Source organism: Pochonia chlamydosporia, chromosome 7, assembly GCF_001653235.2.
Source record: "Pochonia chlamydosporia 170 chromosome 7, whole genome shotgun sequence".
NCBI classification, from domain to species: Eukaryota; Fungi; Ascomycota; class Sordariomycetes; order Hypocreales; family Clavicipitaceae; genus Pochonia; species Pochonia chlamydosporia.
The window spans coordinates 2,752,035-2,776,069 of NC_035796.1; the positions used below are offsets into that span (position 1 = coordinate 2,752,035).

Consider the following 24,035-nt stretch of genomic DNA (forward strand, 5'->3'; position numbering starts at 1 on the left):
GGCGGATAAACCGTAAGATAGTTGACTCTCGTACTTGATCTCGTGCCTGGGCTTATTGAATTTCTTGCCAAATGCGATGAGTAAACCCGGTGCAAGCTCGTCAGCATGATGTGACGGATATGCCTGCGTTGTGCCAGCCAGCACTCGAGCACAGCCGGGCACGGGCATTCCAAGAACCGTGCCTGAATCTGACATAGTTTATGGTTTTCAGTGGCAGCTGTTCGGGTTGTTCGAATTATTTTCATTGATGGTTGTGGATGTATTTTATAATACACACGGTGATAACATTATAAGTTAATAATAAACATGTGTGCGTAGTGATTTTAGTGAACCTGAGGAGATCTAAATCAACGAGTGCCAGCCCCGCAGAGTGTTGGAAGCGCAAGGCTTCTATTCGGGTGATAATTATCACGGGATTTGGGGTACTTGTAACTGGTTTTTATTGATGCTTGTTAAATTCATCTAGCTATGGATAACGTACGCCTGTGTTGGTGTTGAGGCCTCCTCACGTGAGGTCTGTTTCAGCCAATGTTTGAAGCCATTCGCAGGCTGCTGGCTCCGCCGCCAAGACGGCGATGGAAGCAACAAATAGGGTAGATAGATATCCTGCGACAATGTAACAGTTGCATAACTTCTTGAGGTGTTCCAGCTGATCAACTCGGGGCCGCTGTGGCAAGCCAAGTGAGCCGCAGCCGAATACCGGTAGATCATATTCCAAGGACAGCAGTCGATGTAGATGACCCCAGACCAGACAACAGCGGACAGAACCGGCGGACGAGCATAAAATAAAGCGCTCGTAATTAGAAGAAAACCCGAAAAATTCCGCTAAAGTATACAAGCAGTTGTCGTAGCAGAGTCGTCCAGAAGCCTGCTTTCATGCTCGACTTCAAACCGTCGATTAATAATATTTTGTCTGGTTCAACTTCGCATCGTCTGTGTCATCGCTGTGATTAGCGTCATAGATTTCGAAGCCCCAATCATTTTCACCATCGCTGTCACTATCACTCTCCCCTTCAAGCACATATATGTCAGATTCTGCCGGCTCTGAACAATTTGCTACGGTATGAATGCGTCGCATGCCTGGCTCCTATCTTTCGCCGGCCATTTTTGGCGATTTTCTGCTTGCAATTTCTAAAATACGGAGCACGAGACATGTTTGTACAGCTCCTCAGCTCAAGACTGGTTCACTAGTCATGGTGCCGTTATATTCAGTCCCTTTTCTTAACGGGGAACCGTAGCATTCTACTACGCATGACTGCTTCGGCAACGCCAGCCAACTTCTGAACGGCAACATGCTGCATGGCAAACTCTTTGGTGTAAGAATACCGCCACCAGATAAGTTTCGCCGTGCAAGTGTATTAGCTTTACGGTTGCCTCTTTGGCACGATACAAGTTGCAGCCAAGGATGCTGGCCATGTGATATAGGGGAGACCATACAATATACCAAGTATGAATACCCTAGTCCAACCTTTTGCCCGTATAGGAGTTGAGGGGTGTCATATATTTGAAGCGTAGGCAATACTATGTCCGTCACAACTGCTGGTATCGCATGTCCGCATAACTCTTCACTCTAGGCTAGGCTATGGTTACCAATATCTGTTTGGTGAAATAAGTGGCTGTGGACCGTTGAATAATTGCTAATAGAAAGCGAGTACAGACCCTTCAATACAGGTCAGGCTCACAAAGTAACATGTTTCTACACTAAAAGGAGCCACAGCTCATACGAACAAACAATCGGAAGTGTGGCCATGGGTGCTTCCCAAGACCGCTCCCCAGGACCGTTACTGTTTTCTTGAAGCTATTCGTAAGACCAATTGACTTCAATGATACGTATAAGACCCCCAGGAGGCCAAGGCGTTACATAAAGTAACTCGCCATGCCAAATACCTGCCCGCAAGACCACGGTTGTATGTGACCAGATAAAGTATTACGTGACTACGTGTATAATCCAGATTTCATAAAGCCTACTAATCAGCCGAAGACGATCAAACCCAAGCTTGATATGCTTGACCTTATGAGCTACAACTCTAAAATACCAACTACGAAGAAGAGAGCTCATGACCCTGCTGAAGCTACCATGATGCCGCCTCTTTGTGTCCTGTGAGATCCATACACACTAGACTGGTGTCAAGGTGCTTCCTATGTTCCCTCCATGTCCCGCCCCAGGTCGACCGCGGAGCAGGAGCAGGGGCGGGGTTCCCTGCCTCCCGTGAGTCCATGACACAGACAAACTTGACACTCCAGTCTTCTTACGAACACTTGTTCTCCCTTCAATGTTCCGACACTTGTGTAGACGTCAAGTCCTTAAACATGTCAGCAACCCACAACCAGGTTCGAGTTCGTAGCGCAACCTCCACCGGCAGCGACGCCGAGTTTATAGTTGCGGCATGGGATTCCACACTTCCGTACCTCCGTTCCATAGGCGCCGGCGAGATGTGGGGTGATCAGCCTTTCTCCGAGAGAGACGGCTTCCGGGAGGAAATTGTGGACATTATTCGACAGTCCGAGGATGATGGAAGTGATACTCGACGTCTTCTGGTGGCTGAGGTAGACGCAGAGATATCTGCAGATGGTACAACTAGCGCAGTCCAGGTTGGCGCGGCCATGATCCGCGACGCCCCCCCAGATTATCTCGCCAAGAGCGAAGCGCTCAAGTTTGAGATGGAAAAGGCCAAGTCTGCCCTATTTATCGAAGTTCTTATCGCGGATCGGCGAGCCGGAAAACGGCATAAAGGTGCTGGTGCTGCTCTGATAGATGCCGTTAAGCATCGAGCACTGGAACAGAGCAAAGAGGTCGTGTATGTGGATGCCTGGGCTGGAAATGAGAGAAAGTTAAATAGGTAAGTTTCTTCTGTATAAGCGAACAGCATTCGCCGAATTGTGCTGACGACCATAGATACTACGAGAATCTTGGCTTGAGAAATGGAGGCGACTTTACTTTAACGAGGGGCAATGGGTCTACGTGGACTGGAACTCTTTACTGTATAGATATTGGTTCGTAGCTGCTCGATCCTGCTGGCCATCATGGACATGGCCCAGACTATGGGATTCCATGCTCGCCAAGTAAAGACTCCGAAACGTCAATATGTTGATCTTTGTTATTGACGTTTCGGAGTCTTTACTAAGCTTAAATTTGTGTTGTTTTGTTGATGAATAAACAAGTACTCCTACTGTATTACGTCAATGTTCATTATACTTGAAACTGCCAGTCCGCCGCATCTCGTAAGTCATCGAGCATCCAAACCGGGTTCAGGCCTTTCCAGGTTTCCACCCTTTTGGTCTCGACTCTGGGCATCCACCCCGACAACAAGATGCCTACGTCATCCCGTCTCATGCAAGCTGGAGTTGTTGGAGCGCCCGGGTATCGCTCGATGGGTGGCACCAATGCCGTACTGCGGAATGAGCACCATTTTGTATGCGGTAACCATCCAGTGCAGGGTTAATGCCGTTTTGCGGTGTGCTCAGATGCCGAGTCAGGACATTCGTAGGCCCTCAAGCAGCCATGTATCGTGGACTCGTCTCCGAGTAGGTTATTACCTTTCAAGGCGACAAGTCTGGTTGACGTGAAACTCGTTGTGTTGACCAAGGGAGAACCGGAGCAATTGTTCCTAAAGTGCCTACCACCACTATTCATTCCATCATTCAAGTTAACTAGAGGACGGTCCGAGACCAAAAGCAAAAACGACAATGTCTCAAAAAGTTTGTGACCAATGTCAAAAGTTGCCCGTGGAACTACCAGGCAACCAGGGTACTGTAAAGTAAAGGGCTTGGGCTACAACAGGGAATCAAGGCATGGGGCGCGGCAACTTTGACTAAGGCGACAGCCCGTGGTACCAAACTATTCGGGCTGATCATGGTTATGCTAGTGTTCCCGAATAAAGCACCCTGCCAATAGCCCCATCCTTGTTAATGGTTTGATTTGGGCTTAGGTTGGGCCACATTGGCAAGATGCAACACTGTGGCGCTTGTCTTGTCAACCAGGGCTATGGGATCTGATCCAGCATGATGGAGGGTATTGTGACAATTTAAACTCTAACCATAGCATACCTGGCTACCAAGCGATATAGGTTATCAGTCAAATGCGAGTGTCGCTCTGCAACACTCCGCACACTTACAGGAGCTGACTTGTCTATTTGCGAGGAAGAAATCAGAACACGAAACAGCTAAAGAATGCCCTTGGATCGCAAAGTTGTCGTCATCAGGTCAAGCTGCAAGTGCGCAGCCGCATTAAAGACGACTCGCTAGACTGGTGTCATCCAACTCAAGTTTCAGAGACTGACACGCGACAACCGTTGAGCCGTCTTCATCATGCGGGGCTGACACTTGCTCTCCGTGAACTCCCTATGATTTGGGATGAATTGAGACATGGCCATCGTAGTGGATGGTGCTTTAGCGGAAACGGTCGATGAGTTCTTGGCAGGGCGTCTGGAACATGTTGTTTCTCTTCAGATACAAAACCAACCCACGACCTGTATTTCTACTCCGAATTTCATGTAGAGTGTAAGGATCTACCAATCCAGACCGAAGATCGACGAAAAGTAGCCAGCACGGCAGCGTGGCAAGTCACCTTTGTCTCATTCCGATTTCGTGGGATCGCACATGGCGTGGCAAAACAAACGCCGTTCTGCATGTCAGTTAACGTTGTGGAAATGCCCGACAGAACACTTTTTAGATAATAATGTTAAACATGAGGACACTGGGAACGTGGGAACGTTGGTAACCGAAACATCAGGTGTTGAGACTGGGGCAGTTAGTGGTGGGAGGCAAAGACAAACTCTTCCGCGAAGGTCAAAGCGTTAAGTGACAAGAAATTTAGGGCCACATGCCCGACTTCCGAACCAGTCACTAAGCACCAAGACAGCAGGACAACTAGTGGTCTACAGGGCCGAGGTGGAACTATTGCAATGCGGTTGGTTGCATGAGTTGAAATGTGCCGTCTCCCAGTTCAGGATCTGCAAAGGCGCATAACCTCTGATTCGTCTTTCAGTAACTACATTTGTCAAATAAGACAATACTCGCCTAAAAGGGCAGCACCTGACACGTGTTAAGCTCGTTTCCCAATGTAGGGGAATAAGTACATGTAGTTTTTGATGGAACAGAGTTGGGACATACCTTTGAAGTGGGTGCGGAAAGTGCCGTTCACAAGCATCCATGATACGTTTCACAGAAAAAGGAAAGAAAGGCCAGCTTCTCCTGTTTATATAAGATCGGCTGTGACCAGTGACTGTCACAGTTTTGACCCCATCTGCAATGTAACCAATGCGTTCCTCACACCAAATGAGTTTGCTCCTTTATTCATGCACCTGACCGCGCCTCCCAAACTTCCCCAGACAACAAAAGTATGTCACCAGAGGAGGTAAATCATACTTCCTTCAACTTCCCCAGTATTCCCGCAAATCTTGTGGGGTAAATATGAAAGAGCATAAGGGAACCAATCGCCCAATCCACGATCACGCGCCAGCGGCGACGAGGTGGATGAGTTGGATGGGAATGAAACACACGGAACAAATCCAGCAAAGCCGGAATATAGTGGACTATCGACACCAGGCGTGCTCGATGTCAGTATCATGTGGCAGCAACACACATACGCGGTAACACATGCTTCCAGATCAATGTCGTCCGCGTTGCCGGACTCAGCCATCATGGCTCAGTGCCTGGTACGTTTGTCATGGCCCCTTAACCATTTCTTTTTTGATCGACTCTTTCAAATTGTTGGTACAATCTTGGGGGTGATATATGGCAAATTTTGGCTGTGTGGTTACGAGTACGGCATGTTGACAGCATTAATGCAGGTAAATTGTTTGGCATCAATTTGCAATGGCCTTGACGCTGGGTGCGGATGCACAAATCTTGGCGACGATGGACTGTTAACGCAGTGTCTTGAGACATCTTGCCACCGTAGAGATGCAATAAGTACGTTTTAAACAACCCCCTTATTTTCTACCCGTGGTGATCTTCTGAACTAACGAATATGACGCGTTCAAGTTTTCAGACGACTGCTCGGCCAGAGCTGCAGCAGCCCGGTCAGAAATCGAACGATGACGTTCATCCTTATGAATGTCTTGCTCGGGGCAGTGACAGTGTCAGTCATGGCAACTCGTCTCATTTATAAGCAATTTTACAATGGAAAAAAGGGGTTATCGATCGACGACTGGTTGATTGTCACGATACTGATACTTGGCGCTCCCAGCATCGCAATCAACGTCTTCGGTTTGGCCATGCACGGATTAGGCCAAGACGATTGGGGGCTGAGTATTTCCGAACTGCAAGATTTTAACATCTACTTTTTCGCCATGGAGATCCTTTACCTCATTCTATTAACACTCATCAAGCTGACATTGTCTTTTTTCTACTTGTCAATCTTCCCTGGCAGGCATGTTAGGTTGCTTCTCTGGGGGACAGTCGTTTTTCAGACACTATTTGGCATTAGTTTTGTTGCCAAAGCTATATTTCAATGCGTTCCTATTCAGTATTACTGGGAAAAATTTGGAGACGATTCGCTTGATGGCCACTGTGTGAATGTGAATGCCTCGGGGTGGGCAAATGCGGCGATAAGCATCGCCGTTGATATTTGGCTTATAGCTATACCCTTAGTTCAAGTTGGGAAAATGCGACTGCATTGGAAGAAGAAAGTAGGAGCTGGTATCATGCTTTTCACCGGTACAGTGTACGCTTTTCTCTTGTTGTCTACTACAATACGATATGGAAACTGACGAGACGTCTTAGCTTTACCGTTGTGTCTATATTGCGTCTGCACTCTCTTGTCCACTTTGGTAATTCAACAAATCCCACGTGGGATCTATGGGAGGTTTTATTGTGGTCAGTAATCGAAATAAATATAGGTGTCATATGTACCTGCCTGCCGGCGATGCGGCTGATTCTGGTGCGCCTCTGGCCTCGTGTATTCGGGAGCAGCACTTCTCACCATGAACCGGAGGCACCCAGTTTAGATACAATCGCACTGACGACTGTGCTAAGTCAAATCGGGCGACCTGAACAATATCTGCAGCGGGATGACGCTCGGTCAGACATCACTGAGGGGGATCATGGCTATATTATTCCTAAAGATAAGGTGTGATGCGAGATGGGGCGATCTGACCCGAAGAGTGCACTCTGAAACCTTTATGAAGACGAATTCACTTGCTAAAACCGCAATTTCAAACTCCGATTGATCTATCAATACAAAGGGTATACATGCGACTCATAGTAAACTGTTACTCTTCCCCAGCCCCCTTCACCCTAGGCTGATCCATGATATCGTAAATGCATGATATCGTAAATGCATGTCGTAAATCATCACCCAGTCTATCCCCATTACCCATCTCATTGAGCCCCATTCATTGTTTCGATAACATTCCCAATTATATCTGATAGATATTGCCCCTCTTGAAGGACAAAATGAGAACAGCCGCCCTGATTCTCACATTCATCCAACATCATCGACCAGCCGCGGTGGACAATTTCCACCAGACTTTCGGGTGAGTTTCTGGCATGTAGGCGTTTGATCCACCCCTCTTTTGAGTTACTCGGAGGGTAAACCAAAGCAAAGTTGAGTCCTTCCTCGACTAGCGCTGATCGTATCTCTTCGTGCGTCGATATTAAAATGACCGTGTTTGGCGATATTGATTGCTGCACCTTGGCGAGGTAGGCCGCCTTGAAGTCACTCGCTCGCTGTCCGTCAACCTTGGGGATAAGCGTCGAGTCCAAGTCCAATACATTATATCTGGATAGGTTTAGACGTTGTGCATTTGCAGTAAGCCACGTTTTTCCACTAGCAATAAAGGCAGAGATGATGATGCATCCGGGATTGGAAGACTGCGGCTCCGATGGGTGATCTGCGGGTGCCATGATTGACCGAGACCGAACGACTCGGTGATTGTTTCTGTCTATATGGCTTGTTCTAGCTCCCGTATGCGAGCGATACGCCAAGGTTTTATTTGTCGGCAGAGCATCTGACTGAGGCCTGATGTTCAAGATGAGTGAAGCTGTTTTGTGTTTGTTGGGCGTCATGGTGGACGGGATTAGCGCGCAATAAACAGCCACCAAGCCTCACGGAGTCACGGCCAAGCACAAGACAAGGCAGGACGAAGCACAGCCACGTCTGCCTGATCTCCCCGACAATTCATCGGTAGTAGGCAGAGGGCAGGGCTTTCCCCTCCGTGATCCATGGGCTTTCATGTTTCAATGTTCCAGCGGCACGGGCTCAATGAAGGAGGACAAAATGCCTTGCGGACCACCTCGTCCGACCGGGTTGCCTCTGCGATTTCATTTTACTATCGAGCTGCAAGAAGGGTTTCATGAATAGTTCCATATTGTTGATCCGGCAATAAAACCCGGATTGAAGTAACTCATTTTCTCGACGCTGACGATGTGGCTATCTCTGTTGTCGCCAATTGGTGTGGCGTTCATTGCCAACCCTTGGCTTCAATAAAAGCGAGATACGAGCTGACAACTCCCCAGAATGACAACCATTCACTGGATTTCTTTGGGTGCCACGAGTTAGCCAAGTATCTTGGGATTCTTGACACCATGCCGATCAACCGGTGGTTGGTCAATATGCATCAAATCGTCGCCCGTGACGCAAAGTACCAGACGCTCCGATAGACTATTTATACTCAGCCATCACGTAACTCTAAAAGAACAGATCAGCTCTTTAGTAAAACCAAAATGCCTGATAATTCGCAAGCCATAAACACTGGAGGAATCGAAATGGACCCCATGCGAAAACCTAGCGATGCATCCTCCTTCCACGCATATGAGCAACGCCATCAGACTCCTCGCCATGGAGGCTCCAGTTGCGGTGTATACGGAAGTCCCTATCCCCAGAGCTCGCCAAACCGCCAAGTATACCTTGCCGCTCGCTCTTTTGGCATCATTTGCTCTATTGTTCTAACTGTTCTTGGTGCAATCACGCTGTCCGTAATTCCACGTGGAAATTGGGGTGCGGCTGTTCTGAGCCCATGTCTTTCTACACTATTTGCAAGCTCTTTTGAGGTTTGGTGCATCCTAGGTTCTAATCAGCGATCGCATCATTGGAGGCGAGTACTCTACGACGGCGCATTAGGGATAGGCTATGCCATCGCGTTTGGGTTCCTCGTCTCCTTCACAAGTCCGGATATCTCTAGGTCTGATCCAAAATCTACGGCAAGCTCGGCTGCAGTTGGACTCGCGATATTGCTTCTGATGATGATCGAGCTGTAAGCTTCTTTGCGATGTTTGCAATCTGCTGAGAGCTTTCTGACTAACTGTGTTACCAGGTTGCTTCAGATTGCGTATACGTATTCTGGTATAAGAGAGCTGCTTCGAATTCGACGAGGGCAAATCCGTGAATAACGGGATCCTTGATTGGGTTGGTCGGTTGATGTAGCGGGAAGTGTTTATGATGTGCTGCACTTTGACAATACTTTACGTTACCGTTGTCACGGCGGGAGCGACGTGTGACACTTAACATGGCAGTTGTACTCTGATAGCGGGTAATGTAGTTTACGATGTAAGGTTTACAAGTTGATGCCTTTCTTATGTCTCTGAAACCCCGCAGTTAGCAGTTTCAATATTGAATGCTCTGATGATTTGATAGCCCAGGAGTCTGTGCAAATTCCAGCTTGTATTTCCTATTGTCATAGTGTCCTGGGAGATGTTGGCAACGTTATTGCTTCTTATATGAATATGTCCCCTGTCCTCCATCGTTAGGGGTAGTGCATACAAAGAGCCCCCAGCAGGTGACGAACTTTCTCGGCGATTTATTTTGAGGCACGGCGACAGTGAATCTTTGCCAAAACCTGTCCATTTATAACCCTTTTATACTTGCAGGCCTGCATCGCTTCCAACTATGTGTTACTCTACTGTTAGGAATTACAGAAGGCGTTAAGTATAATTTGCGTATAATTGGGGGATGAATGACATGGCTGCCAGTACACCACCCCAAAGCAAAGTGTCAAACTGTCATCATTCTGTTCCACACTACGAAACATTTATGACGCAGAAGAACATGAGACTTATTATGAGGTAAAATTTATACTGTCTATGTATTTACAAGAAGTAAATTAATGCATATAGTCGGCCAAGCCTCTCAGCTGGGCAGCTAGCAACGCTGAGCAATAAACACGTTGTCCAGATAAAAGTGTGATATGCCCGAAGCACCATAAAGACAAGTAACCGTGGTAGAAGATGAGCTTGCCACAAAGTTAATAGCATTAACCGAGGTAAATTTGTTGGAACTTCCATCATTCGCCTTCACTGTGATTTTGTTTCCGTTCGAGTTATCGACAGAGCAGGTCAACTGTGAGTTGCCGACGCTGGATGCAGGCTGGAAGTCAAACGACAAGGTATACGTCTTTCCATTGGTCGTAGATATCGTCTGTGAGATGACTGAGGAGCTTGACCCTGAATTACCATCGACATAAAGGTCAATTGCCCAGTCGCTCTTGTTGCCGCTGACAAATCTGTTCCTGCCGCTTCTAGTGCCGACCCAGGACCATGGGGATAAAGCTTTGGTCTCAAAGTCACCGTTTTTGACCAAGTTCACTCCACATGTGGGCGCTGCCTGGGTGGTTGTAGCGGTGACGGTGGTGGTGGTTGTCGCTGAGACTGTTTTTGTTACGGTAACATCAACAGTCACCGTCTTGTGGATGGTGCTGGTCTGCTCGAAGGAGCTTGTGATTGTGGTGTAAAGAGTTGACGGTTGCGTTATGGTGACGGTTTTCACTGATGTTAGAGTAACGGTTGAGACATCCGTGACGTCAACCGTGTTCACCTGTGTAGCTGTTGCCGTGGTCGAGCTCGTATCGGTTGTGGTTACGTCTTCTGTCTCCGTGACTGTCGGCGAAACAGTGATGTCAACCGTCTGGGTGGATGTAATGTCGGCGGTGTTGTAGTCAGTTACCACAGTAGTTCGATCCTCGGTCTGCGTAGCGGTTTGAGTAATATCAACCACAACGACCGAGGTAACATAGGTGGTGATGTAAGTGGTTACAGCTTCAGTCAATGTGGTGGTCTGGTCATCCGTGACGGTAAGCGTTTCTGGTCGAGTAACTGTCAGGGTGCCAAGCACCGTAACCGAGTCTGTCGCCGTGACAGTAGCAGTGGGTGAAAAGAAAAGGGTTGACACAAGACTAGTAACACTAGTTGTATATTTGGTAACATATTTCGTGACATAGAAAGTGTCTTTACGGCCAGTGACTGTCGTGGTCAACGTCTTGGTAACCTAAGGAAGCGGTTAGTATAGGAGATATCTGGGTTATGAAAGAATGGAAGGGCGGTCTTACTGTTGGTCTTGCGGCCGTTTTTGTAACCACACGTGTTGTCGTGGGTCCGGTAGGATGCAGTTTGGAACACGCGCGCGAGAGAGCGCCAACGGGAACCGTCTTCAATGCCGGCGGAGTTGGCAAGACGTTGTTCACGACGGGCTGTCGTTGGTGAACGCCGCGTTTCTGTGGTGGTTTAACAGTTACAACTGCTGTCGTAATGACTGTAGAGATATCTGATTTGACCGTTGTGAGAGTAGCTGTGGTGTAATCGGTAACAGTTGCCGAGACCACATTAGTCACACTATCGTACTCGGTTTCATAATCAGTAACAGCTTTAGTCTCAGTGGCTGTTGCATCAACAGTCTGTGTTGTGGTCATTGGCACTGTATTCGTTGTAGTAGCAGTAACCGTATCCGTAAAAGACAGAGTGATGGTCTTTGTATGAACATTTGTCACACTCTTAGTGATAACATCGGTATGTGTATTCGTTGCAAAGTCTGTGAAAAAGTTGGAGACAGTAGCCGTAACAAAGGAAGTAGCGTAAGCAGTGACTGTTACGATGTTGGTAGATACGTCCGTGGAAGTTTGAGAAGTAACATCCGTAATAGTGTTGAACAACGTGTTGGTAATGTAGCCAGTCACAAGACGCGTGATGGTCAAGTATGAAGAGTCTGTAACAGCGGCCGTCTCGATGTTAGTGACCGTGGCTGTTTGAACATTGGTGACGGTGACCACATCGAGAGTATCAGTCACGTAGTCTGTCTTCGTGCTGAGTACTTGACTAGTGATAGTTGACGTGAGTGTTTCCGTTTTACTGCATTTAGTGTTCGGATTCTTCGTCACGGTTTTAGTTTGACGTATGGTTGCAGGCTCAGGAGTAGTCGTCCTGGTGCTGGTGATGGTCTTGGCGGGAACATGGAGAAAAGCCGCACAAAACTTGTCTGCACCGGGTATATTTCGCAAAAGTTTCAAGACTTGATCGTCACCAACTGGACAGACTCCAGCCGGTCGTTCATCGTACTTTGCCGATGGTGCCGCCAAAGCGACGCCAGCCACCAAGGAAAAGAAAAGAGTCGACTTCATCGTGACGACCTTGCAAGACACCGGACTGCAACGAAGTGAGAAGTGGCTCAAACTGCGCCTCTCCCTCCGATATATATGTAAAGCGGCGGACGTCTAAAAACCATATCAACCACGCAGAATAATGGGAATAACATGGCCAAAATAGCTACAAATTGCCATTTCACGGAGCAAAGCGGGTCGCAGCTAGTCACTATTGAATTGTCCTGGCGTGCTTGCGACACCGACTAGAGGTTTGATAAAAGCAATATATAAGACTATTTTCTTGCAGAATGTAAGTCTAGGCCCTGTGTTGCTCTTGGCCTCCACATCGTGACATCTTCATGGGCAGTGCTCACCAGGGGCAGGTTACGCAAAATAAAGTCTGGTCCGTCGACTCAGGGACGAACGACTGTGGCACAAGCTATTGTTAGCCATGGCGCTTGACAGGCAACTCTGCCCGCCACGACACGCAGACAAAGGTCTTGTGTTGCAGAACGAAAAGCGCCATCAGCTCATGCACTGACCAGTTTTGGCGCTTTGTCATTTAAAATTACCAGAAACGGAGCCGTGGTGGCTTTTGTACCTGAAGCCGGCTCAGCCATCACCAGGAGCCATACGTTCGAATATTGATTCTTGTGGGGATTCAGCTTCTATCGGTGTCTTCGGCGTTTACACAAACGGCTCCACAAGATGTTTTGCATCCTCGGATGTGTTGACCGGAAAGGAAACCAGTTATGAACATCCAGCGTGATGATAGACTCTCGGGACAACAGTGACGTGCGATGGAATAAGAGGCTTCGGTGTCCAGGAATAGCCCATGTGCCTGCCGCTTATCATCAAAATGTCATATAATTATTGTACTCGAAACATGGGGTACATCTATCAGCAACTATCAAAACTCCCGACCGGACACCGAAAGAAATAGCTCCAACACATTAGTTGTTTATGGCAAGCCACACCCACTAATCTGGAATTCAGGGTTGTTGACGATACATTAATCTATTAGTGCATAAACGAGCGAGTCTCGGCAATCTCAGCTCCAGACTGCTGTGCTAGCCCCGATTATTGCCGCGGCCATGGCTGTCATAGAGCCACGATGCCAATGTTTATACCTGGCTGGAGCTGAAGATTCTGCACACATATCAGCAATTAGCCGGAGAATATTGCCTACTGATAATAGACCACATACCCTTGGCGCTTGAATTACTGTTGTTCGTACTGCCAAACGCATTGCTCGTGAAGTTAACACCGCCCAGCTTCGCCCATATGCCATCCCAAAAATCGCATTCGGTAAAATCTATGTCCCCAATTACCATCTTATCCTGTTCAATATTTAGGCCCTTTGTATTATTGACGGAGAATTGCGGCCACTGATAATCTTTCGTGCTCGGATTTCCATTACTCGCCATGGCAGTCCACGCAGACACTAAACCCCGACTGATCTGTCGCTCGTTCTCAGTTGCGTTACATGATCCATTGCCCCAGGGCTCGTTCCAAAGACCACCAAAGACGAAAGGGAGTTCTGATGTGTGGGCTGATTTGAACAGAGACAAATGCTTTGCATGCGGGAATTCTCTGCCCTTCACCCATAACCACGGACACGACGGTGTGTGATTGAATCGATAAGCAAAAGAAGGAGTCCCAGCTGCCGTGGTGGCTCGCAGATTTCTAGAAATCGGACACATGAAGCCAGCGACAGTGGCGATGTGGGTGACGGCATCAATGACTGCGCTACCAGTTGGGTTGCCTCGTTGCTGAAACCTTGAGAGAGGGTATTGTTTCCCGATCAGAGGACCATTATCACCCCATTGAGCCAGGAAGTCCGTATAGTTCTTTTCAGTGATGGATCCAGAGTTACTAAAGAGAGGTATAACGAAAAGCGAGCTGTCGTACTGATCTGGAAGCCGTCAGCTAGTTGTCGTGGGCTGGTTCGGTTTTACATACTGAAGCCCGTGATGATGGGCACTCGTGATCCCACTTTCAAAGGCTCATCCTTTACTATCTTCCCATCTAAAACTGCCGAGTTAAGATTACTCCTTTGTGGCATATTAAGACCAAACTCGGAGCCCAAAGACCTGCCATTCTTGGTCAGGGCCGGAGTTTTCCTTCGGGCGGCAAGCAACTCCTTTAAACTTTTAGATTGCAGGCATTTCAACTTTGCTCCGTCAGCATGCCAAAAGAAACAAAAAAGGAGATGTTACGGGTGTAGACCAGGGCATAGAATACGTACGTTATTCGCCTCGCAATTGAGCGCGCTAGCATAACTCTCTCCGACCTGTTGCGCTATATCAGAAGGCGTCAAGTCCTGGCCGCCGCCAGATTCCATCGCTGCCCCCTTGATCAAATCTTTCACTTCTGGAAGGGTTGTTACAACAAATGTATCAGCAGCGCCGGCGCTCTGTCCAAATAGCAATACCTTTGTTGGGTCACCGCCAAAATACGAAATGTCCTCATTGACCCATCTCAGCGCTGCAAGATAATCCTGAATTGCCATGTTACCGCCGATACCAGCTTTCGACAATGAAAGAAAGCCCAATGGTCCGAGTCGGTAGTTGAAAGTCACGACAATGCTGTCACTAGCTAGACTGCAGACATCGTAAAGCGGAAAGTTGGCGGCTCCAGCATTGTTACCTCCACCGCATGCGAAGACTTTTACTGGGAGAGCCGAGCCTCTGCTACTGTTTGGTGGCACGTAGACATTCAAATATAAGCTATAAACATGACATCAGTCAACGGTTTGTAGCGTCTAATCTTCCGAGCATGAAGTCTTACCAATCTTCTGATGGCGGTGGCTCCTCCCAGGCAAATACTTTTTTCCATTGAATGCAAGTGCTTCCGAGCTTTGTTGCATCCAATACGCCGTTGGAAAACGTCGCATTTGTCAATGTCACCAGTTTTGGTGGCATGAATCTTAGTTCACCAACGGGAGGCTTTGCAAATGGAATGCCCAAGAAACCTTTGGCGCCAGAATGCTTGCATTTTGTTCCTTGAACATTACCAAATGGAAGCACAATCGAGTCGTTTGTTGTTATTGCTGCAGCCAAGGCAGGTAGGAGAAATGCGAAACTGAGTGGTAACCACATGACGGATGTGAGATCAGACTTTTCGTGAGTAGTCTGTAGAGCTCTTGAACGAAGCATGCTTTGAGGACAGCGAACCTGGTCGGGGGTATTTTGACTTTTTGTCGAGAATCCCGCAACGTCATCCACAAGTTGCATGCCGTGGTTCCGTGATCTCCCTCCGCCATCTCAAGTTTACAAGGCATGTCTTAGACAGCACAGCCGCAAGGGAGCTTCGGAAACCGGCCGAGAAACCAGATAACAATGAACTGGCAGACTTGAGGAACCTTTGTCTCGGTCGCTCGGCATGCTTTGCGAAGAAGAGTTTGTCTGAGCACGCTGGGAAGAGTCGTTTACAGGACGCAATGGTGTTTCTAAATTGTGGCGCAATCGCACCCATTCTTTAGCATTTTAGAACGGCACAAATTGTATCGGCTGTCTGACTTGGAATGCGAAACTATTGTTGCTGAAATGGCGTTCCCCTCGACCGTCTGCCCTTTCGTCTTCTTTCCTTCATATGACCCGTTGTAGTTCGGATGGCTTTTTTTATTGGTAGGATGGTCACAAAAATGAAAGCCTCAGATGGACAAGATGAACAAGATGGGGTCAAGACCTGCCCTGGCTCTAAGTTTTTGCGTCCCCGTTGTCCCATGCTTTAACACCGTAATTTGACGAAAGATTATGCATAGTTTGTAAGAAAGCGACTGAACAATTGGTCTATCTTCTTAGTTATCGCAAGTTAGCCTCCTAAGAAAGCTTGTCCGCGTGCCATATGACCCTAGCAGCCTTAGGCCGATGGCTAGACATAAAGCTGTACCCGAAGCCCTCAGTGCCATCGACTTACAATAGATCACTTACGCTTATTCTCATTCAATTGGCTTCTCGCTCGTAAAACTTGCCGCAATACGCAGCTCCCACATCCAATCACCAGCCAGTCTGTTGTTGACGAACTCAATGTACACAACCTACACACCTTGAAGAGAGGACTAACCGGACAAGCTCGAAATTTAACCGACGGAACCATGCATGATGGGCGTTGAATGTCTCCCCGTCATCCAAGCTGTGTGAGTGCTTCATTGACAGTTTATATGGTCGAACCCAAATACCTCGAAGTAACACCCGGCGGTAGTTTTCAGCAAAACAACCTTGACACTCGTGTTACCAACCGTCTGCTTTACCTATTTTGGCTGGTTGAGATCTCTCCATGGCTCATCATTCGTGGACGCGGAGTCAAGTATGCATTCCGCGTTGCAAGTATGCCGATCAATGTCAGACTCGTTCGTCGACGGGAGGAATATCGCCCGACCCCACACATTGACAGCAAGTCCGGGGTACGATATAAGTGCAATGTTCATCATTGACGATTAGATTTAAAGTCTGGTGCTACCTGAAATGAGTCGTAGGTAGCAGAAAGTTAAATTGTTGCTAGTCGCGACGAAAGGCTGGGAAGAGGGGTATTCCCATCTTGAATGTCAACATCGCGTATCTCAACCCAATTTCAGTCATTCTGCACTTTACATCACTCTTTCTTGGGAGAAAATCGAATTCGACATCATGTCTGAACTTGTTACTGCGCCTTCGGGCAGCGTGTTCCGCCAGCTACGCGAGAATCCCTATGTTTTTGGCCTCTGTGCAGTTAGTTGACCACACCAACGCACAACTTCATGACTAACAAAAACAGTTCTCCTCTCTTGGAGGTTTCTTGTTCGGATATGACCAAGGAGTCGTCTCCGGAGTCCTCAAAATGGAGGCATTTGGTGCTCTCTTTCCTCGAGTATATACAGACAGCGGCTTCAAGGGCTGGTTTGTGTCAACATTGCTGTTGACAGCATGGTTCGGCTCGCTAATCAACGGACCCATTGCTGACCGAATCGGGAGAAAAGGCTCTATTCTTGCAGCAGTATTAGTCTTCATCCTCGGTTCGGCACTTCAGGCTGCGGCTAGCACAACGGGAGTTCTTTTCGGGGGCCGTGCTGTTGCCGGCATCTCAGTTGGTATGCTGACGATGATTGTCCCCATGTACATGTCTGAGGTTTCTACCCCTGGCGTACGTGGAACTCTTGTTGCGTTACAACAGTGTAAGTCATCCTCGACTCTGACAAACTCGAACGTATATGTCTGATAAATCGTGTAGTTAGCATAACAGTGGGCATTCTCGTTAGTTATTGGCTAGAGTACGGCACCCAATATATCGGCGGTACACGCTGTGCCCCTGACGTTCCTTACACTGGTGCTTCAGGCTCAGAATTCGATCCGTATAAGGATGTTGGCCCTCACGGCTGCACTGGTCAGAGTGCTGCGGCTTGGCGTGTACCATTTGCACTCCAGATATTGCCTGCATTGGTGCTTGCCATAGGCATGCTCTTCTACCCTGAGTCGCCTCGTTTCTACCTTATGAGTAAGAAGGAGGACAAGGCACTGAAGTCTCTGGCCAAGCTTCGTCGAGCTCAATCTGAAGATGAATCTTTGCGACGCGAGTATCTTGCGATCAAATCTGAGGTCTTATTCGATGAGTCTATTGCTCGGGATAAGTTTCCCCGTAAATCTGGCGTATCGCTATATCTGGCTCAGACTGCATCGCTTGTATCCACATGGCCAGCTTTTCGACGACTCTTTATCGGGTGCGCTATCGGCTTTTTCCAACAGTTTGTGGGAATCAATGCCATTATATACTACGCGCCTACGATTTTCGGTCAACTTGGCTTGTCCGGTAATGCCACGTCTCTGTTAGCCACAGGCCTCTTTGGCGTTATCAATACTCTGTCCACACTGCCCGCTCTGTTTCTGATTGATAAAGTTGGCCGTCGTCCGCTTCTTATGTGTGGAGCTACCGGAATGTGCATTTCTCTTATCATCATCGCAGCAATTATCGGCGCCTACGGAGATCTCAAAGAACACAAGGCAGCTGGTTGGACTGGCATTGTTTTCATCTACATATACGATGTTAATTTTGCCTACTCGCTGGGTCCTGTTGGCTGGGTTCTCCCTTCAGAAATCTTCAACCTTAGCAACAGGTCCAAAGCTATGGCAATCACTTGCAGCGCTACGTGGATGAGTAACTTTATTATCGGGCTAGTTACGCCGGATATGCTTGATAACTTAAAGTGGGGAACATACGTATTCTTTGCTGTATTTTGCGTGATTGCTATAGGTTTTACGTTTTTCTTCGTCCCGGAGACAAAGGGTAAGAGTCTGGAGGATATGGATATTGCCTTTGGTGATACTGCGGCTCATGAAGAGAAGATGAGACTGTTTGACATTGCTGCTTCTCTGGGACTTACGGACCGTGTACCGGAAGATAAGATGGACGCCAGTGATGGGACAAAAACAGATGGAAATGAACAGAGCGCCTAATGCTTGTATGCGACGCGAAACTGGTTTACATCCAGGACCCAGGTTTGCTTACAGACTGATCTCAATGATATATTGACAAGTTTTTGGAACATTGTCAAGACTCGATGTTTTGGTACCAAAGGCTAGAAACGGGCCTTTGGGCTTGCATAAATTAATTTTGTGCCGTTCAACTGCTTTGTTCGGTCTAAGATCTTAGCCCTAGTCATCCTTAGCCTTGCGGAAATGTTCCTCAAATAGCTTATTGTCCACCACGAATTCAATGACCTTGTGAACCATCTTCCCTACTAGCCACACATTCGAAATCCTCTTGGTGACCTGCATGCAACTATACAAGCGCCCTTGAGCTGTTCGTCTGACATACAACTCTGGTGACCTCATCTGATACACATGCATGACGAACGCCGAGAAAAGTGTATGCACAATGTATGCGGGACAGTATCGTATTTGGTCTTCTTCCGCCAGCTTCTCAACAATAGACGTTATCATCGCTGCTGCATGAAATGCTATGTCTCGTGAAGGGTGGTTCCACGTCTCCTGCAAGGAAGTTTCCGAACTTCCAACGGATAATGGAAACCTGTGTACCATGCACACTGCCGTGTAATAATTTAAGTGTAGTAGCGAAGCCCAGAAATTAGGCTGGCAGCGCGGCCAAAAAACGGTATCGGGACATTCTCGAAGCCAGATGGCAAGGCTTTTGTCTATGCGTAGCACTTCGGGCATGTTCTGTTGACCTGTGGGCAGGGCTGAATATAGCGATGACTGGATTCGGCCCATAATCTTGGATAATTCAACGTATCTCAAGAAGAAGTGTACATGTTCTGGTTCAGGAGTATAGGTGTAGACGGCAAATCTCTCGTAGTCTTCGTCATCGTCAATGAAGTCGTCATGCTCGAGTGTTTCGACGTCGCAATCATCCAGGTTTATTATTACCGGACGGCCAAAGGCAACGGCAATGGAACGATCCCGAGTAACTAGTGTCCACCAAATGCGCTTCCATAATCTTTTGTCGGCGCTGCTGAGGTGCGAAGCTTCCACACTTCGATGCATGCCTGTGTCTTGAGCGATGATGATTGCCACGCGACCCCAGTAATACACGTTCTTGACAACGTCGTCTACGCCATCCCAGTGCCAGCCGATTAAGATCAGTGACTGTACGACAGTAACTCGATCGGTTTCAAAATTGGCGTCGTAAAGTGCCTTTGCTCTTTTATAAAACGTACATGAGGCTGTGACGGTTGACCCATTCGAATCGGTCAACAAGGGGTTGTTGGATACGCGCGACGCAGCTAATATTACAGCTTGGAGAAGTAAAAGCGATGGCGGATTATCTCGATCGCGATACTGCCTCATGAACCTGGCTTGATTCAAAATAGGTATTATTGGGTGTATCCATTTGAAGTAGGAGTTGATGAGGTCATCACAGAGCGGCTTCGGCGGCAACATTAAAGCGCCCTTGCGAATCAAGATCTCGACTTCGATCCTGTCCAATTTCTCGAGTCTGTCGCTTAGGGGAGTGTTGTTTACCGGAGCAGTGTACCCAATTTGTTCGGGAAAGCTTTCCTGCCCTAATAGTGCGATGCTACATGGCTCACCAAGGTAAGCTAATTTGTGAGTGGCGGTGACTGGTTCCCGAGAGATTCCCGGCTCTGCAAGTAGATTTATGTAACTCCTATCGTCGACTGACGGCATGGTGTCCTTCGGCGTTGAAGGGGCCACGGTTGGAGGCGGTGTCACAAAGCTCGTCTGCGGCCTCGCATTCTGAGTTGATGTCTTGGCGCGCTCAACGGGAAGTCTTGTGAAAGGTTAGCTACGCTTATTCGGCAAGAAATTGGTTTCGAGCCCTAGCCAACGTACTTCTTCACAGCCTTCTCTTTTTGCGGCCGATAGCCTGATTGCTTTGGTTTGGAACCTTTGGCAACATAGCAGTCGATTTTGAATGCCGCACACTTGGCGCAGGGCATCCCAGGGTTATCACGACTACATCGTATCTACGTATTGTCAGCTAGTTGCTTCACCTATTGATGGCTTAGGCCTACCTTCAGCTTCTTGCATGTCTGCAAAACATCACAGTCCTGTTAGCAACTGTCCTTCAAACGGAGCACAGTAGAGCCATGAAGGACTCGGGATCAACACTGACCTCGCATGCAGCAGATGAGCGTCGCCTAAACGAATTTGGTATCGTCAGTCCACACCGAACCAACAACTGGAGTGGAGTTAGACGACTGCCACTTACATTCGGAAGTTGGTAGATTGCCCAGCGGGTGTGATGTCTTTGAGACATGAATCCTGGAATCCGGGGAATGAAGACGCGGCCCCACCAAGGATACGACCGTCACTTGATGAGGAGTTCGGGGACGACATGTTGTGAGCAACGGCGGCTATTTGATTCGATCACAGACGAACGCATTCAGTCAACCGAGGATGAAGACAGGCCGACCGAGGCGCCACGCAACTACCATAGGTGATCTGCCACTGTCTCTTCTCGACGATGATTGCATTTGACAACGTTAGGTTACTTGGGTATCACAGTCGGCTAATTTGGTCCTCATCGAGAGGATGTTCAACGCCCGCAACTTCCGCCACGTGCTGTCCTTCTCCGCTGGGGAAAGCAATAACCTGGCCCTCGGCATCAGACATCTCTCTGTGACATCCGATTGGCCGCCTCATGCCAAGCTGCAGCCGACTGTGAGATTGGCGAAGGAATTTAGTGGGTAGAGTGTTTTGCCAAACCTCTTCAAAACGCCACCAAATCGACCTTCATCCAAGCCTCTGGTATGCCGTATGCCCGATGTTATAACCATGACCGGAGACAACAGGGCTGTAGTAACCTAAATAACCGGAAGCTTCCGCGCAGTGGGCCTTTGCCCTATCAAACTATTCTGATGCTCATTATTTGCCGAGAGTTGGAGCAACTTGCGAGTTTGACGGTTTCAGCAACATGATCCAAATCTGCAGGCGGATAAATGAGGGGCCATGGGTTGGGGTAACTAGCCAGTTGACCTTCCCAACCCACGGGGAGTTGGTTACCAGCTTTAGAAGGTTCTTAGTTTGTCCTTTTTTTAGCCGTATCGGTATGTGGGTTGCGTGAGTGCATTTCATGCGACGCGAGACGGAGCTGTTTACCCTGTCAGTGAGTTTGGGGACATGTGATGCCCTTACAATTTTCTCCTGTGTGGAATCGTGGCCCAATGAGATGCTGTTCTCGGACTTCAAATACCGAGGACTATACTCAAAGGCTGTCGTGAATCGGATCTTCAGACTCTTTTTCGATACCGGGAGTGCATCTTGGTGCTACTTTCTGCACCCCGCGTTTTGTAAGTCGTGTGGATGCCAAGGTGCTATGAGATGGGGTTGTCTTGTAGACACGACTGGAGGCACTGGAATGCTTGATCTAAAGCTACACTGCCTAGTGCAACACATTTTTGATGGTGTCAGAGACTGTAGCTTTCAAATTGTTCAAGGGAGTAATGAGGGCCAAATAAATTATAAATGTATAAATACGCCATTGAGTTCCCTCTCACAGAATCTGTTGAATGTCGAAAAATACAATTCAGTCTCACCTGGTTTAACTGAGCCGTCTACTGAATCATTGCAAGACTTGATCCTTTTACATCCAAGTGTTCCTCTTCACTGTTTCCAAAATGAAGTTCATCCTGGCTACTACTTTCTTCTGCTGGCTCGCCAGTGCTGCCCCAGCTGCCTACCCAGAGATCGTTCCCGTTGATATCCGCGATCTTGACGCCCGCCAAGATTCTGGAATAACTCGTAACGAACTCCAGAATGGCAGTGGTCAATGTCCTCCTGTTATCTTTATCTTTGCTCGTGGTTCAACTGAGTCCGGTAACATGGTAGGATAAATGTCCAAGTGCAAATCTGATACCTCAACTTACACAACACAGGGATCACTTGGACCACTTGTCGCCAGCAACCTAGAAAGTCGCTTCGGTGCCAACAATGTCTGGGTCCAAGGCGTTGGAGGACCTTATACCGCAAGCCTGGCTGATAATTTCTTACCCGCCGGAACAAGCGCCGCTGCCATTCGAGAGATGACTCGTCTTTTCAACCTGGCAAACTCCAAATGCCCCAATGCCAACGTAGTTGCCGGGGGCTACAGGTTAGATTATTTACACAACTCCACCACTAGTTTTGCAGTATTTTCTAATCATATATTCCAAAATCCAGTCAAGGTGCTGCCCTTACCGCTGCTTCCATCAGCGGGCTCAGTACTACTGTTCGGAACCAAGTTGTCGGTACGGTTCTCTTCGGGTACACCAAAAATCAGCAAAATGGTGGCAAGATTCCCAACTATCCGTCCGACAGACTCAAGGTTTTCTGCAATCCCGGCGATTTGGTTTGCGTTGGCACGCTCACAATCACACCTGCGCATCTTGCGTACGGCCCAGCCGCGTCGAGTACCGCTCCTCAATTCTTGATTAGCAAGGTCACCACGGCTTAAACGCTTCATATACTTTTGAGAGTTTCCAGCCAATCCTGTTGAATATGGTTGGTGCGGAACGTTATACTCCCTATCTCGTGCCTCTTCATTAGCGTTGGTCCTGGGTTGGCTGGTTATTTCTATTGAGGCAAATAAGGTTGACCCATTCCTTTCTCGTTACGGTGGGTTTTTAGATTCGCCAGAGTATATATTTGAACAAGTCTATATTGGGAGTTTTCTGTGTTTTGTGCAGCCTAATCTAAGTATTGTGACCAACTCAAAGCCACTTGGCTGGTGGCTTTGCCCTTGCCCCTGTGAGACTACGCACTACAACACCCGCTTGACCCTTCGACCAGATACAATACCATAGGTCTTAAACTAAATACTGGCATCCCGAAATGCCGTGAAGATTAAAATTCTGTCATAAACGGAGTAGTTGTAGGGTAACCGCTACACATGCTCGGTAAATTCGCTTCGACCGAAGCACCCTCATAAGGGTAAGCAGCACTGCTAGGCGCGAACGAAAGGGTCATAACACTTGACAATTTCGCTAGCGATTGTTCGTTGAGGCTTTGTCTCAAAACCTGGGAGCTAATAGGTTTACCATAATCGGAAGATTATTGTGTGGCTGCTAACAGACTCCCGGACCAACAATGCTCCCACAGGCGCCACTTCAAGCAAATGTAAACAACCCCTGACCTCAATAACCAAACACAATCACAGTAGATCTTCCTTAAGCAGATTCTTCTCTCAGTGTTAAGACTGATGTATGGACAACTTTCGCCAAGTTCAAGCACAACCATGAGCTCCTATCTTTGCTGGTTGTACACTGGACTACTTGTCTATCCACTCTTAGGCCAAGTATCACATTGGCACAGT

At 48.0% G+C, this 24,035-nt stretch overlaps 8 protein-coding genes across 8 annotated transcripts; 5 read left to right on the top strand and 3 right to left on the bottom strand.

Annotated features, from left to right (window-relative positions):
- Positions 1 to 2,310: 2,310 nt before the first annotated feature.
- Positions 2,311 to 3,002, top strand: VFPPC_09331 (acetyltransferase; the record flags this gene model as incomplete). The annotated part of the gene is made up of 2 exons (XM_018287888.2): positions 2,311 to 2,840; positions 2,897 to 3,002. The coding sequence occupies 2 exons, from the start codon at positions 2,311 to 2,313 to the stop codon at positions 3,000 to 3,002; spliced, it is 636 nt and encodes a 211-aa protein (XP_018139206.2).
- Positions 3,003 to 8,667: 5,665 nt separating this feature from the next.
- Positions 8,668 to 9,333, top strand: VFPPC_09328 (metallopeptidase, catalytic domain-containing protein; the record flags this gene model as incomplete). The annotated part of the gene is made up of 2 exons (XM_018287886.1): positions 8,668 to 9,197; positions 9,258 to 9,333. 2 exons carry the CDS (start codon positions 8,668 to 8,670, stop codon positions 9,331 to 9,333), a joined length of 606 nt encoding a protein of 201 aa, XP_018139204.1.
- Positions 9,334 to 10,081: 748 nt separating this feature from the next.
- On the bottom strand, positions 10,082 to 12,329 carry VFPPC_09327 (hypothetical protein; the record flags this gene model as incomplete). The annotated part of the gene is made up of 2 exons (XM_018287885.1): positions 10,082 to 11,203; positions 11,265 to 12,329. The coding sequence occupies 2 exons, from the start codon at positions 12,327 to 12,329 to the stop codon at positions 10,082 to 10,084; spliced, it is 2,187 nt and encodes a 728-aa protein (XP_018139203.1).
- Positions 12,330 to 13,341: 1,012 nt separating this feature from the next.
- On the bottom strand, positions 13,342 to 15,526 carry VFPPC_09326 (carboxylesterase; the record flags this gene model as incomplete). Its single annotated transcript, XM_018287884.1, has 5 exons — positions 13,342 to 13,439; positions 13,498 to 14,205; positions 14,253 to 14,463; positions 14,539 to 15,019; positions 15,081 to 15,526. 5 exons carry the CDS (start codon positions 15,524 to 15,526, stop codon positions 13,342 to 13,344), a joined length of 1,944 nt encoding a protein of 647 aa, XP_018139202.1.
- A 1,395-nt stretch (positions 15,527 to 16,921) lies between these two features.
- On the top strand, positions 16,922 to 18,721 carry VFPPC_09325 (MFS sugar transporter; the record flags this gene model as incomplete). Its single annotated transcript, XM_018287883.1, has 3 exons — positions 16,922 to 17,002; positions 17,049 to 17,445; positions 17,502 to 18,721. The coding sequence occupies 3 exons, from the start codon at positions 16,922 to 16,924 to the stop codon at positions 18,719 to 18,721; spliced, it is 1,698 nt and encodes a 565-aa protein (XP_018139201.1).
- Positions 18,722 to 18,919: 198 nt separating this feature from the next.
- On the bottom strand, positions 18,920 to 21,082 carry VFPPC_09324 (C6 transcription factor Ctf1A; the record flags this gene model as incomplete). Its single annotated transcript, XM_018287882.1, has 5 exons — positions 18,920 to 20,513; positions 20,576 to 20,709; positions 20,758 to 20,775; positions 20,859 to 20,883; positions 20,955 to 21,082. 5 exons carry the CDS (start codon positions 21,080 to 21,082, stop codon positions 18,920 to 18,922), a joined length of 1,899 nt encoding a protein of 632 aa, XP_018139200.1.
- Positions 21,083 to 21,277: 195 nt separating this feature from the next.
- Positions 21,278 to 21,436, top strand: VFPPC_16518 (hypothetical protein; the record flags this gene model as incomplete). The annotated part of the gene is made up of 1 exon (XM_018294271.1): positions 21,278 to 21,436. The coding sequence occupies one exon, from the start codon at positions 21,278 to 21,280 to the stop codon at positions 21,434 to 21,436; it is 159 nt and encodes a 52-aa protein (XP_018139199.1).
- Positions 21,437 to 22,362: 926 nt separating this feature from the next.
- On the top strand, positions 22,363 to 23,177 carry VFPPC_09323 (cutinase-1 precursor; the record flags this gene model as incomplete). The annotated part of the gene is made up of 3 exons (XM_018287881.1): positions 22,363 to 22,569; positions 22,621 to 22,835; positions 22,904 to 23,177. The coding sequence occupies 3 exons, from the start codon at positions 22,363 to 22,365 to the stop codon at positions 23,175 to 23,177; spliced, it is 696 nt and encodes a 231-aa protein (XP_018139198.1).
- Between the last annotated feature and the right edge of the window lie 858 nt (positions 23,178 to 24,035).